Below are 13,968 nucleotides of genomic sequence, written 5' to 3'. Positions count from 1 at the left end.
TATCCTCTTATGATTTTTAAAATTTCTTCTGGATTCACATTAATTTCACCCCTCTCATTTATTACTTTGTTTATTTGGGTCTTCTCTTTTTTTTAAATTGAACTCAGTTTATTGAGACATATTCATATACCATACAATCATCTATGGTGTACAATCAACTGTTCATAGTACCATCATATAGTTATGCATCCATCACTCTAGTCTATTTTTGAGCATATTCCTTACACCAGAAAGTATAAGAATAAGAATAAGAATAAGAAATAAAAGTAAAAAAGAACACCCAAATCATCTCCCCCCATCCCACCCTATTTTTCATTGAGTTTTGTCCCCATTTCTCTACTCATCCATCCATACACTGGATAAAGGGAGTGCAATCCACAAGGTTTTCACAATCTCACTGTCACCCCTTGTAATCTACATTGTTATACAATCATCTTCAAGAGTCAAGGCTACTGGGTTGGAGTTTGATAGTTTCAGGTATTTACTTCTAACTATTCCAATACATTAAAACCTAAAAAGTTATCTATATAGTGTGTAGGAATGTCCACCAGAGTAATCTCTCAACTCCATTTGAAATCTCTCAGCCACTGAAACTTTATTTCATTTCATTTCACATCCCCCTTTTGGTCAAGAAGATGTTCTCAATCCCACGATGCCAGGTCCACATTCATCCCTGGGAGTCATATCCCACATTGCCAGGGAGATTTATGCCCCTGGGAGTCAGGTCCCACATAGAGGGGAGGGCAGTGAGGTCATCTGCAGAGGTGGCTTAGTTACAGAGAGGGCTTCATCTGAGCAACAAAGAGGCACTTGGGGAGACTCTTAGGCACAATTATAAGCAGGTTTAGCCTTTCATTTGCGGTAACAAACTTCATAAGGGCAAGCCCCAAGACAGAGGGCTCGCCATACCAAGCCATCAGTCCTCAATACTGTGAGAACATCAGCAACAATCCAGGTGAGGAAGTTCAACACTTCCACATTTTCCCCCAGTTCCTCAGGGGTGCCCTGCATATATATTTTTGTTCTCTGCCCAAATTACTTTGAGATGTGTTGCAATTTCACTCAATCCTATACAAACCTACCATGTCTCACTTCCTATTCAAAGTTCAATGTAATTGTTCTGTTTGAACAAACTGACTGTAGAAGTTATATTGTTTAGAAAATATAGATCCTAACACCAAATAAACATCTCTTCCCTTGATCTCACTCTTCTCTCTTTTTGACTTTGTCAATCTTGTTGATTCTCAAAGAGCCAATGTTTGGTTTTATTCATTCTATTTTTTTGTTGTTGTTGTTGTTGTTCTCCAAATCATTTATTTCTGCTTTAATCCTTGTTATTTCTTTTCCTCTACTTGGTTTAGGATTAGTTTGCTGATCATTCTCTAGCTTCTTCAGTTGTTCCATTAGTTCTTTGATTTTAGCTGTTTCTTCTTATTTAATGTATGCATTTAGAGCTATAATTTCCCCCTCAGTACCACCTTTGCTGCATCCCATAAGTTTTGATACGTTGTGTTCTCATTTTTATTAGTCTTTAAATATTTGCCAATTTCTCTTGCAATTTCTTCTTTGACCCACTGATTGTTTAGGAGTGTGTTGTTTAACCTCCAGATATTTGTGAATTTTCTAGATCTTTGTTGGCTATTGAATTCTATATCCATTTTCTTGTGGTCAGAGAATGTGCTTTGAATAACTTCAATCTTTTAAAATTTATTGAGGCTTGTTTTGTGCCTCAGCATATGATTTATCCTGAAGAAATGAGCATTGGAGAAGAATGTATATCCTGGTAATTTGGGATGTAATCCTCTGTATATGTCTGTTAAGTCTAATTCATTTATTACATTGTTTAGGTTCCCAATTTTTTCATTGGTCCTCTGTATGGTTGTTGTATCTATAGGAGAAAAAGTACTGTATTGAAGTCTCCCATGATTATTGTGGAAACATGTATGGCTTCCTTCAGTTTTTCCAGTTTGTGTCATGTACTTCGGAGCACCTTGATTGGGTGCATTAACATTTATGATTTTTATTTCTTCTTGGTGAATTGTCCCTTTTATTAGTAAATATTGTCCTTCTTTTTCTCTTATAACATGCTTGCATTTGAAGTGTGTTTTATCTGAAATTAGTATTGCTACCCCTGCTTTCTTTTGCTGTAGCTTGCATAGAATATTTTCTTCCATCCTTTCACTTTCGATCTCTTTGTGTTGTGAGTATAAGATGAGTCTTTTGTAAATAGCGTATTGATGGTACTTATTTTTTAATCCATTCTGCCAATCTCTATCTTTTAATTGGGGAGTTTAATTCATTCACCTTCACAGTTATTCCTGTGAAGGCAGTTCTTGAATAAGCCATCTTATCTTTGGTTTTTAGTTGTTAGATCTTTTTTTTCCCCTCTCTGTCTTTATTTCCTTTAAGTTACCCTTACTAATACTTTTCAGTTCTTTGCCCTTTCCAGGCCTCTCTCTTCTGTCTGTTTTTCTCAGCAGGTAGAGCTCCCTTTAGTATTTCTTGTAGAGCAGGTCTCTTGTTAACAAATTCTCTCAGCATTTGTTTGTGAAAATTTTAGGCTCTCCCTCAATTTTGAAGAAGAGGTTTTTGGGTAACATATTCTTGGCTGGCAGTTGTTCTCTTTCAGAATTTAAAAATGTCATACCACTGGGTTCTTTCCTCCATCATGCCCACTGAATAGTCAGTACTTAGTCTTATGCTGTTTCCCTTGCATGTAGTGAGTCGCTTCTCTCTTGCTGCTTTCAGAACTTTCTCCTCTTCAGCATTTGACAAGCTGATGAGAATATGTCTCAGAGTGGGTTTATTTGGATTTATTCTATTTGGAGTTTGTTTGGTGTCTTTGATTTGTATATTTATGTAGTTTAGAAGGGTTGGGAAGTTTTGCCTAACAGTGCTTTGAATACTCTTTCCAGCCCATTACTCTTCTCTTCACTTTCTGGAACATCAGTGATTCTTGTATTTGTGTGTTTCATATTCTTCATTTCCCTGAGATGCATTTCAAATTTTTCAAATTTTTTCACCCTTCATTCTTTTGTGCTTTCACATTCCATCACCCTGTCCTCAAGTTCGCTAGTTCTTTCCTCTGCCTCTTCAAATCTGTTATGTGTCTCGAGAATATTTTTACTTTGATCAACAGTATCTTTTATTTCCATAATATCTGCTATTTTTAATTTACTCTTGCAATTTATGCTTTTCTCAGGTATTCTTGATGTCCTTTATATCCTTAGCCATGACACTGATGCTTGTGTATACTTCTTTGATTAATTGTTCCAAGTTCTGTGTCTCCTCTGGCTTTTTAATTTGTATGTTTGCATTGCCCATATCTTCTGTTTTCTTCAAATGCTTTATAATTTTTCATTGTTTTCGGCCTCTGGGCATTTGCTTATCTTCATAGGGTTCTTTTAGGATATGCAGGATTATTTGAACTTTTATCTGTAATTTGGCAGAGCTACAGCTTGGTGGAATGCGCTTTCCCTGTCCTGTCAGCAGATGGAGCTATTGAGACACCTCTTACCCTCAAGCTAGTTCTCCCCCATCTTTGTCTATAAACTGAGTGTGTGTCCAAACCATGTTGAAATCCAATCATTGCACCAATTTTCCATGTGCACTGGGGACTGCCAGCCTTATGGGTGGGGGGCATGCTCTGCACCGTTTGGCAGGGATTCTAGTCCAGGACACAGTGATCCTGGCCATTTCAAGGGCTGGAGGTGAAGTACTCTGGGGCTTCAGAGCTACGCATCTCACCTTCTAGCTCAAACGCCCCACCGTTGCCTGTCTGCCATGTGCCTGCGAGTCCCTGGGATTGGGGGTGGGCTCCTGGCACTTCTTTGTGCACCCTTTTCTCTAGGCTGTAAACACTGTGGGCTTCTGTGGAGGAAGAATGGATGCTGTCACAAGTCTGCTGAATCCTGAATTCCCTCGAGGGAGCTCTTGGCCACAAGACTGTGAAGGGTTATCTCCCCAGCCAACTGCAGAGATGGGGCTTAGAAAGCTGCTCTCTCTGTGCTCAGTGGCCATTCTCCAGCTCAGTAGCCACAGGGTTGTGAGGGGTTATCTCCCCAGCCAACTGCTAAGATGGCTGCATGGGGCTTGGAAAGCTGCTCCCTTTCATGCTTGTCTGCCTGCTCTAACTGCCAGTCCCTGGCATGGAGGCTCTTGGCCATAGGTTGGCAAAGGGTTTTCACCCAAGCCAAGTGCAAGGAGGGTGCACGGGGCATGGAAAACTGCTCACCTCTGCGCTCATCAGTCGGCTCCAACTGCCCATTCCCTGGTGGCATTCCAGGCCGAACACTCACTGGTCTTAAGTGCAGTCTCTTGGCTTCTCCAGCTACATACTCACTATGTGGTATAGAAGTCTCTGCCCATCCAGTGGAGTCCTGGAACTGCTGTTCTGGAGTGCTTTCTCTCCTTTCTCTAGTGTTTTTCATGTAGGAGAATTTGCTTTGTCTCTCCTAATCCACCATCTTCCCAGAGGTTGTCTAATTCATTTTTGATTCTAACAATTGTTTGATAAGAATATGAAATTTCTATGGAGAACCAAAAGACCTCATACCACTTAACAAAAGACCTTGTTAAACTACTGTCAGACTCTTTGTAGTATAATAAAACATCTGTTCTAGTTTGCTAATGCTGCTGGAATGCAAAACACCAGAAATGGATTGGCTTTTCTAAAAGGGAATTTATTTGGTTACACAGTTACAGTCTTAAAGCCATGAAGTGTACAAAGTAATGTATCAACAATTGGGTACCTTCACTGGAGGGTGGCCAATGGCATCTGGAAAACCTCTGTTAGCTGGGAAGGCTCATGGCTGGCTTCTGCTCCAAAGTCCTGGTTTCAAAATGGCTTTCTCCCAGAACGTTCCTTCCTAGGCTTCAGCTCCTCAAAAATGTCACTCTTAGTTGCTCTTGGGGCGTTTGTCCTCTCTTAGCTTCTCTAGAGCAAAAGTCTGCTTTCAAAGGCCATCTCCAAAATGTCTCTGTAAGCTGAAGCTCCTCTCTCAGTTCCTGTGCATTCTTCCAAGTGTCCCTTTTGGCTGTAGTAAGCTCGCTCCCTCTGTCTGAGCTTTTATAGGGCTCCAGTGAACTAATCAAGGCCGACGCTGAATGGGCAGGACCACACCTCCATGGAAGCTATCCATTTAGAGTCATCACCCACAGTTGGGTGGGTCACATCTCCATGGAAACACTCAAAGAATTGCAATCTAATCGACACTGATTCATCTGTCCACACAAGATTACATTAAAGATAATAGCGTTTTGGGGGACATAATACATTCAAACTGGCACAACATGTGAAGAGAAATTTTGTGTTTCTATGATTATCTTTTCTTTTATACTATTTTTTTATAAATTTCATTTTTAGTCAATTAATAACTCATAATTTTTGACTCATCTGCCTTGCTATTATATACCACTGGTAAGAAATTGTTTTAGTTAAAAGTTTTAACTAAGGGGTGAGTATAGTATGTTGATTAAGAACAAGTGCTCTGGAGTAAGACTACTAGAAAAAGAATTGTCGCTTTTCCACTTTCTGGCTGTGTGATCAAAGGAGGTCTTTCTAACCCTTAATTTCCTTATCTAATGATTAAATGAGGTAACCTCATAGTTGTTTTTTTTTAGAACAGTGCCAGCACATAGTCAATGCTCAATAAATACTAGCTAATATTAATAATTATAATATATTAAAAGTAGTAACAGCAAATATCAGATTTAATGGTAGAAACTTGGCCAGAATTTAGGTACATTCCTACTTGAAGGTAAGTTTTTAGAAAACCCTATGCTATTGACACAAAATCAGCTAATTTTCCAAGAAAAACTGTTGATTCTCATGGAACAATAATGTCTTTGTTTATTGGTTTTGCAGCATTCCAAGATGCCATGAAGATTTTTTGTAGGTTAAAAGGTGGTCGAGTTGCAACTGATGAAGTGGTTTCTGTTTTGGAGAGCCTGGATATCTTTTTAATCCCTGATACTTTTCAGGAGGTTATAAAGTATACCTATATTGACAGTGAGTAATTGAATTGATTCATATATATATATATATATATATATATATATACACACACACACATATATACATACATACATATCATTCTTGAATATCAATTTCATGATTCATGTTTTGCTTCTCCTCCTTTTCCCTCTTGAGTCTCACCTTTTACCACTGGTACTGCTTGCTGCTGTCTATAGTAAAAGAGTGTAGAAAAATGAAATGAGCAATTTCTAAAATTGATATATTGTGGGTAATTTTGGTAAAAGTCTAAGCAAAAATTGAATTTAAGACATTTTATGCCTTATCTCTCTTTTCCAGTAGAAAAGAGAGTTGCTTTTTTTTGGTGAGATAGTTTCATGTATCATCAAGGGCACTGACTACCCAAGTTAGGAATTTCTTGATTTCTCAATTCTGTCGTATAGTTTGATTATAAAATCTTCCTATGCTATTTTGTTACTCTCTACAAAATGTAGATTGCTTTAAAATAAATTATAAATATATTTAATAGATACTTTGTGAGTATTACACATTTACATGTGACCAGGGTAAGTCTTATAATAATAAATTGATTATTGTTTAATGGATTGGTTGATTCTTTTACTGAGTCAGATAGTCATTTACTGTGTACTGTGCCTGGAACTATGCTAGTGATGTAAGATGAATAAAATGTACTACTTCTTCTGGAGTCCACATTCTAGTGTGGAAAGAGTCAAATAAATTGAAATTATACTGTTCTGTATTAAGTACCATAATAGAGGTATACATAGGCTGCTAATGCATGCTCAAGGTACCAGAGAGAGATTATCAGAGGAAGTGATATCTGTGCTAAATCATGAAGGGTTAGTAGGGGCTAACTGATTCAAGGTGATGGGAAAGGGTAAGAAAGACTTTTAGACTGAGAGAATGGTATAAATGTGTCAGGAAAATAACTAGACATATATCTTTTCCAATGAGCTTCCTCTGTTTTTTGTCATTTGTTAGTAGTGGCTTTGCAGTAGGCCTTTGGTTGCTGAAATGTGGTCTGGAGATGGAACTGGGCTGCATGGAGTTCTACTAGGCAATGATTTATGGAGGGTTCTGGGTAGACATGAGAGGAGGAATGTATTGGCACATGAAGATGTTTGCAAAATGGGGATTTTGAAGATTAATCTCAAGTGATACTATTCAGCAGCCCTCAGAGAAAGCCCAACCCTGAGCAACAGAAATCATATGCAAAATCACTGTCAGCATTTTGCTTTTTGGCTCATGGAAATCTATTCTGGGTTTCCAGTTCTTCCTTTATTAGAAGAAGTAGATTGGACAAATGATACTAATAGAAGTGTTAAAGAGATTAAATATAAGCATTTATCAGCATGTCTGGCACATAAGAGAAGGTTTAGGAAACCTAGGAATCATCCTTGACAACTATGTTTTGCTCTCCTCTTCATGCAATCATTATGAAGTCTTGTTATTTTAAACTCACAGATATCCCTTGAATCTTTCTATTTCTCTCTCTATTATTCCTACCTTAGTCCAAGTTAAAATAATCTTTCCTTAGGACCACTGCATTTAATCCTAACCAATCTACCCATATCCACTTTCATCTCCCTTTGCACTACAGCCAGACTGATCTTTTTAAAACACAGATCTGATCGTGATATCCTTGTTGCATAAAACCTGATAACTGACTTCTCTGACTAGGTAAAATTCACCTGTTATACACTCTAGTAGCACTAATCACAGTTCCAATTTTGCATTTTTGGTCATTTGATTAAGAGCTGTCTCTCAAATAAGACTAAGCTCCAGAGAACAGATATTATGTCTGCTTTTGTTCAAGACTATAACCTGAGTGCCTAGAACATATTAACTGTTAAATAAATATTAACTTTTAAATAAATATTAACTGTTATATATTTAACTGTTAATATTAACTGTTAAATGGAAACATATTAACTGTTAAATAAATATTTGTTGAAGAACTACCTCATCCAATCAGGGAAAGCAGGATGTTCTTAATTTTGTCATATTAATAAGCTGGCTCCAATTTGAGCAAATTTCCTTATAAATAAGATCCTTGTCTTTTGACTAGGAAAATTGTCATAATAGGTATGTTTGATTTTGGGGGCCAAAACCTATGGGGAGAAGCCTAGATCAAACAAAAAGTCAAGGTAAAATGCTATACATAAGAAAATAACAGAAATTTGGAATACCGTAGTGGCTCACTGGTAGCTGGAGAAGAGAGTTGAGGGAACTCAAATGTAGGCAGGGATGTGGGGTGTGGGAGCTAGTAATTGGTAGGGAGTGGCCATAGAACTTTGTCAATAGTATGTAGTTGCTTGCTGTGCTGTTAAGAATTTCTTTACTCCCACTAACTGCAAATTATCAGTAAAAATTGGTTATGTATAACAGCCTTGTGTTAATTTTGTTGGTGGGGGAGTTTAAAGAAGAAAAACCTACAGGTTTTATGTTGGGTCTGCTTGGGGTGGAGAGGGAATATCACTTCTAGAAGGTGATAATGTGAGTGAGATCAAGAGTTCAGTGGGAATGAAAAATAAAACAAAAATCAACCAGAAGTGTGTAAATCACCCAGGAATCATCAATTTTGTGCAGAGGGCATTGATTAACCTTAATATATGATCTGTAGTTTGAGCCATTTTTCTTAAAGAATAAAGGAAAGGATGACCCCAGAATGCCAAAAGATTTGAGTCATACAGGTAGGAGACATGGATTTTTCTATAGAAGAACTTTGAAATAAGAAATAATATAACTTAATTACCTTTCCAATAGATGGCATAGCATTGCAGATATTCTTCTCTCATCTTGTTTTTGTATTTGGTCTTTTTGTTGGGGTAAATAAGTAAGTAACCATTAATGGGTTCCACCAAAAGCATATCAACTGGGGTGCATATGATAAACAAAAACACCCTTAGATGTGCTGGAGGGATATAACAGTTCATCTTTGAGAGTCCATAATGAAGAGGAAGGAATTATGCCACTGGAATTTGCAGGAAAGTCCAAAAGGATTTGTTTCGTTATGATATGGCAAGAGGAACATGGAAAATTGTTTGATGGAGTAGGTCTGGGAGTGTCAGGTGTTATAGTTTTTTTGTCTCATGGAGGCTTGTGATATGGAATTTGAATTGGGTGAAAAGTGGTGACTGACAATTTTTGCCGGATGAGGTTTTTGGTATTGGGGGTGTTGGGATTGAATTATGTCTTCCACAAAAGCATGTTCGGGTCCCAATCCCTGGTCCTGTTCATGTGAACCAATTTGTAAATAAGAGCTTTGAAGATGTTATTAGTTAAGATGTGCTGCCTAAACTGAATGAGGGTGGACCTTAATCCAATATGGTTGGTCTTTATAAGCAAAGGAAATTGGACACAGGAAGAGAAGTCAATGGAACCAGAAGAAAAAGGAGATGATGCTGCCGTATGCACTACAATGTGACTGAAAAGCCAAGGATCCCCAAAGATTGCCAGCTAGTCAGAAGATACTGACCCCAGGAGGAAGCAAGCCTTCCAGCTCCTGAAACCATGAGGCAATAAATTCTGATATTAAACCAATCATTGTATAGTGTTTGTTTTAGCAGCAGGGAAACTAAAAGTGGGGCTCTCTGAAGATTATAGAAATATAGTATTAACAGTAAAATAGCATCTTCCAGGTAATGTTGCCTTGAATATCACCTTGATGATTAGTAACATTGTTTTCCTACACTATGTAGGTGTATTTTCAGCTTGATTTTCCTCAAGAAGTACATATATGAGTAGGAAGCTATTTTGAACTCCCCTTACAAAATAAATGGTACCCATGACCATATTGGTTGCCTCAGTCTCAACCAGGAATCATTTATTAAGTTTTAGGTAAGTCAGATAGGGGTCAAATAGTCATTTCAGATTCTGGAATGCTTCTCTGGCCACCAGGGGCTATTTAAATAGGTAATATTTGTTTGAGAGTTTCATGATAGGGATCTATCAATGCTTAGAAGCAAGGAATAAATTTTGAGCAAGAGCTAGTGAATCTGTGGAAATGATTGGGTATTGCATTCTCATTAGTTAATAATGGACCTCTGTTGACAGGAGGGAGTTTTCTAAGTGAAGAGCAGATAAAAAGACTGTGGACTTCTCTATTGAATTCCCAGAATGTATGTATGATCCAACAGAATACCTTTCAGTATCAAATTCAAGTGTTTGAGGGATGAAGCCTTAAATAATCTTAGAACATAAGATGGAACTTGGGACATGGAATCTGTCTACAGTGAGTGCCAGGAATTCACTGAGGAGACTATAGAAGGTATTAGAACCATAATCAAGAACAGAATGAGGATAAACACCAAGGAAAAAAGAAATCAGAATGTAGGAAGCACCTCCTAATCCAAAGACAATTTGCCATCAATCTGGTCTAGCACTACTTTGATTTGGTGAAGTACAGTTGAGTTTGTTATTTGCAGTAATTATGTTCTATAAAGCTGCTGTGAACACTGAATTAGCAGATGTTGAACCACTGCCCTTAGAGGAAATATAGGCTTAGGTTCTTGGAGCAATAATATATAACCTTGTTTTATGTGTGTTTCTGTTTAAAGACACCTTATATCTTCTGCTTCCTCCTTAACTTTGCATACCATGGTTCCCTAAGAAATTCTTTGTTTCACCAGCCTTTTAGAGATTGGCCCCTTTTAACCTTGTCTAGAAGTAGTATCATTGCCTTCAGAACATTTTGGAACAACATTTAAACAAAGCCTCTGTACATAAATTTAAGCAAGTTTAATCATAAATCTCATTGGGGGGGCAGTTAATTGAGCTTATTAAGTAAGTGTTGATTCATTAGCATTGAACTCATGGCCAACAGCACTGTAACTCATGCCTAAACAAAGCTTATGGAACACAGGTATTTTCTCTTTAAGGTTCATAACAGCCTTCTTGCTCTTAGGAACCTGAGGTGGCACTTCAGCACTACATTTGGGACCATTTTAAATAGCAAAATCACCAAGAGAAATCACAAAAATGTGAAAACATGACACTAAATATACCATGAAATGTACCGTTGTTTACAGTATGAGAGCCGAAGGAGAGCGTCACCTTATTAAATTTCAGCTGGGAACATGGGCATTAGGGGATTCAAATTTTTTGTTGCTCTGGGCATGACCTGTGAATACTTGCAAAAGCACTGCAAATATTGGTTTTGGGGTTACAAATAAATATTAGCTAGTAGGCTATGCAAATACGGAATCCATGAATGTCAACTGTACATGATTGCTTTGCCATGAGTTAAAGGTCTGACATCTGACATAACTTATATCAATTTTCAAAGAATCAGAGTGAATCAGACTTACCTAGCACCAAAACGGTACTGTTTGGGCCCAAACAGAATTTGTTGCAAAGCATGAGCTGATGCGGCTGTGAGACAAAAAAACATACCAGGCACAGAAGCTTAGATTTATTAGGACTTGAGAAAAGGAGAGATTCTCTGGTGGCAGTGGTCTGGAAGGAAAACGCCCTGCAAAGGGCCAGGGAGCACAAGGGGCAATATGTATATGATTTTAGAATAAAGACATTACATATAGTATGAAGACATCGGGCCTCTATTACAATCATTAAAGGGGCTTAAGACCTAAGATTAATGTTTAAGACAGTGTCAGTGCCATCCCACTCTCATCCCTTTACATCTATTGATTACATTCTTTTCCCTCTGGGGAGGTTTTTTTCTTTGACCTTTGTCCTGGTTAAACAGACTGTTCATACCTGGGGTTTCATTCCCATTTAAGAAGGGACCTGGGCCCTAGGCCACCATAATCCACCCTCACATAACAGATTGCATTGACCATAGGACAAGCATTTCATCCATATGCCACAATAATATGAAAGACAACAGAATAGTAATAATCCAACACGTAGGGCAGATAATCCTACAAGGAAATGCCACCAAGGCTGAGTAAGAGAATTAAACCAAGTAGAAAGGGGGTCTGTAGATAACTGATCAACACTGAATATGTTCTCTTGCATGTGATTTGGAGCTTGTGAAATGTTATATGAGTGATCAAGAATATGTACAGAAATTGTGTATTTAGAAGAGCACAGGTTCTGCCTTGTGCCACAGTAAAAATGTCTAAAGCTTTTCCATTTTGTAAGACTACTTTCCATAATTAGGTGGTCTCATCATTTGACAATGATATTGAAACCTAGATTCATTAAGTGCATGAGCTGTATGATTAGCTAAAGCTGTTATATAGTTTTTGGTAACCATCGCAGCTCCCCTGGGCAAGAATATAGCTAAAGGATAAAACCACCGTGAGGTATGCTTCACTCAGTATCTAGATTTAACCATTTCCTAATTGCTAGGAGTGTGTGGTAAAGAATCATGTAATGTAGCAGGGACATACGGCTGCCCCCATCTACAGCATCCTGTCCAATTGTAAGATAAAGAGGACAATCGATATTGTCCACAGGTCCATAGCCACCCCATGAGGGAGGCATATGCTCTGTGTCTGTAGGAGGCATTTTACCATTGGAAAAGGCTATCATTTTGTAGCTTAATGGTAAAATTACACACTACTGAGGGTAACCACTCCATATCTCAGTTCCTGTTGAAACGTTCCATGCAGACAGGGTCAATAGTCTAACGTTACTGCTTCCACTGTCAGCCATCCTGTCCCATCATGTACAACATAGTAGGCTAGGGTTTATTTACTTGTTCCCTCACAAGGAAGAAAACTTGATCTTGAGTCTCATTATAAGACTGTAATTGGATTTCAGTCTTAAAAGAGAAACTATCACTCCAGATTTGTCAGTATTTCAAGTTCTGCCACAGCAACAGGGCATTTCACGTAGTCCAGTTAGCAGGAACCATGGTTCAGGGAAGGCTGGTAGCACCAACAGATAGCAAGTCCACACAAACCAAATATTGGGTTCAATTGTGGGCATGAGTTACTGCTGAAGACCACTGTAGAAAAGTGTTTTATAGGATACTTTGGGCAAAAAGAAAGATTTATGGGGAATAATAAGGGGTAAATCTTGTTGATCTAATAATATACATGCAAGAGTTGCCTTGGTAGATAGTAAGGTACAGGCAGAGGGCCATTGTGGAAGGTTTTAAGCACCAGATATTCTCCCCCTGTATGTTTTGAGAATCCTCAACTGTGACATCAATTGTTAGTCTGGGCATAGGAAGGGTCCACATAGTTATGTGTACCAGATTGGTAATAAAAATTTAACAGGCATTTTCTTTTGCATAACTTATGGCCATATTGCAATGTTTTGTGTGACTCCAATACCCCATGGGCTTAGGATTCCTAACCAGTGTGGCTGCATGGGCCAGCACCAAGGCCAAAATACCTAATTTCCCCCTGTTTGTATGATCTGAGGCGTAGGCAGAATAAATTATTATTATTCCCCCCTTTAGGCTGTGAAGTGGCTAACCCTTTTATTTGTATCCTTAGCACTTGCATTGGCCCTGCCATTAGCATTTCGATTGGAGTGGGGGTTGCAGCCTGTGGTACACAGTTTAGGTGGATTTGGGCCTAGTATTATAGTCTATAGTCTTTATTCCATTGTTGTAGGAATTTATCATCTTTCAACTGTTCCTTTAAGAGGGGATTCATTCTTTCTGTAAGGCCTGCACCTGTGGGGTTATAGGGTAGATCAAAAGTCCATATTGAATCACAGTCCATAGCCCATGCTTGGGTCATTTGTCTGATGAAAGGAGTTCCCCTATCACTGTCTATTTGTGTAGGTATCCTGTAGAAGGTGCTTACCTTTTCTAGACAGCCTATGGATGTTCATTGATTAGCTTTTCCTAGTGGAAAAGCTAACAGAAGTTCTCTGGCAGTATCTACCATAGTGAATGCATACCTTGTCCCTTCCAAGAGTGGAAGTTGGCTAATGTAGTCAGTGGGTCAATGGAGCCTGTGATTGGCTGATGTGTCCCATCTGATGAGGCAGTTGGTGTGGTCGTTGCAAGTGGGCATGATGAGCCCTCCCATGTGATGTCAATAAGTTGT

The 13,968-nt window shown here is 38.4% G+C and overlaps 1 protein-coding gene across 1 annotated transcript in view; it reads left to right on the top strand.

Annotated features, from left to right (window-relative positions):
- Positions 1-13,968, top strand: part of EFCAB13 (EF-hand calcium binding domain 13) — a 257,910-nt gene that overhangs the window by 60,169 nt on the left and 183,773 nt on the right. Inside the window, exon 8 of the mRNA XM_037810242.1 lies at positions 5,867-6,010. Within this exon, the coding sequence (XP_037666170.1) occupies positions 5,867-6,010 (144 nt within the window). The remainder of the gene's footprint in view (positions 1-5,866; positions 6,011-13,968) is intronic.

Source organism: Choloepus didactylus, chromosome 18 (assembly GCF_015220235.1).
Source record: "Choloepus didactylus isolate mChoDid1 chromosome 18, mChoDid1.pri, whole genome shotgun sequence".
In the NCBI taxonomy this organism is placed as follows: domain Eukaryota; kingdom Metazoa; phylum Chordata; class Mammalia; order Pilosa; family Megalonychidae; genus Choloepus; species Choloepus didactylus.
Note: the sequence above shows the minus strand (reverse complement) of the source record. Positions and strands in the feature narration are given on the sequence as shown.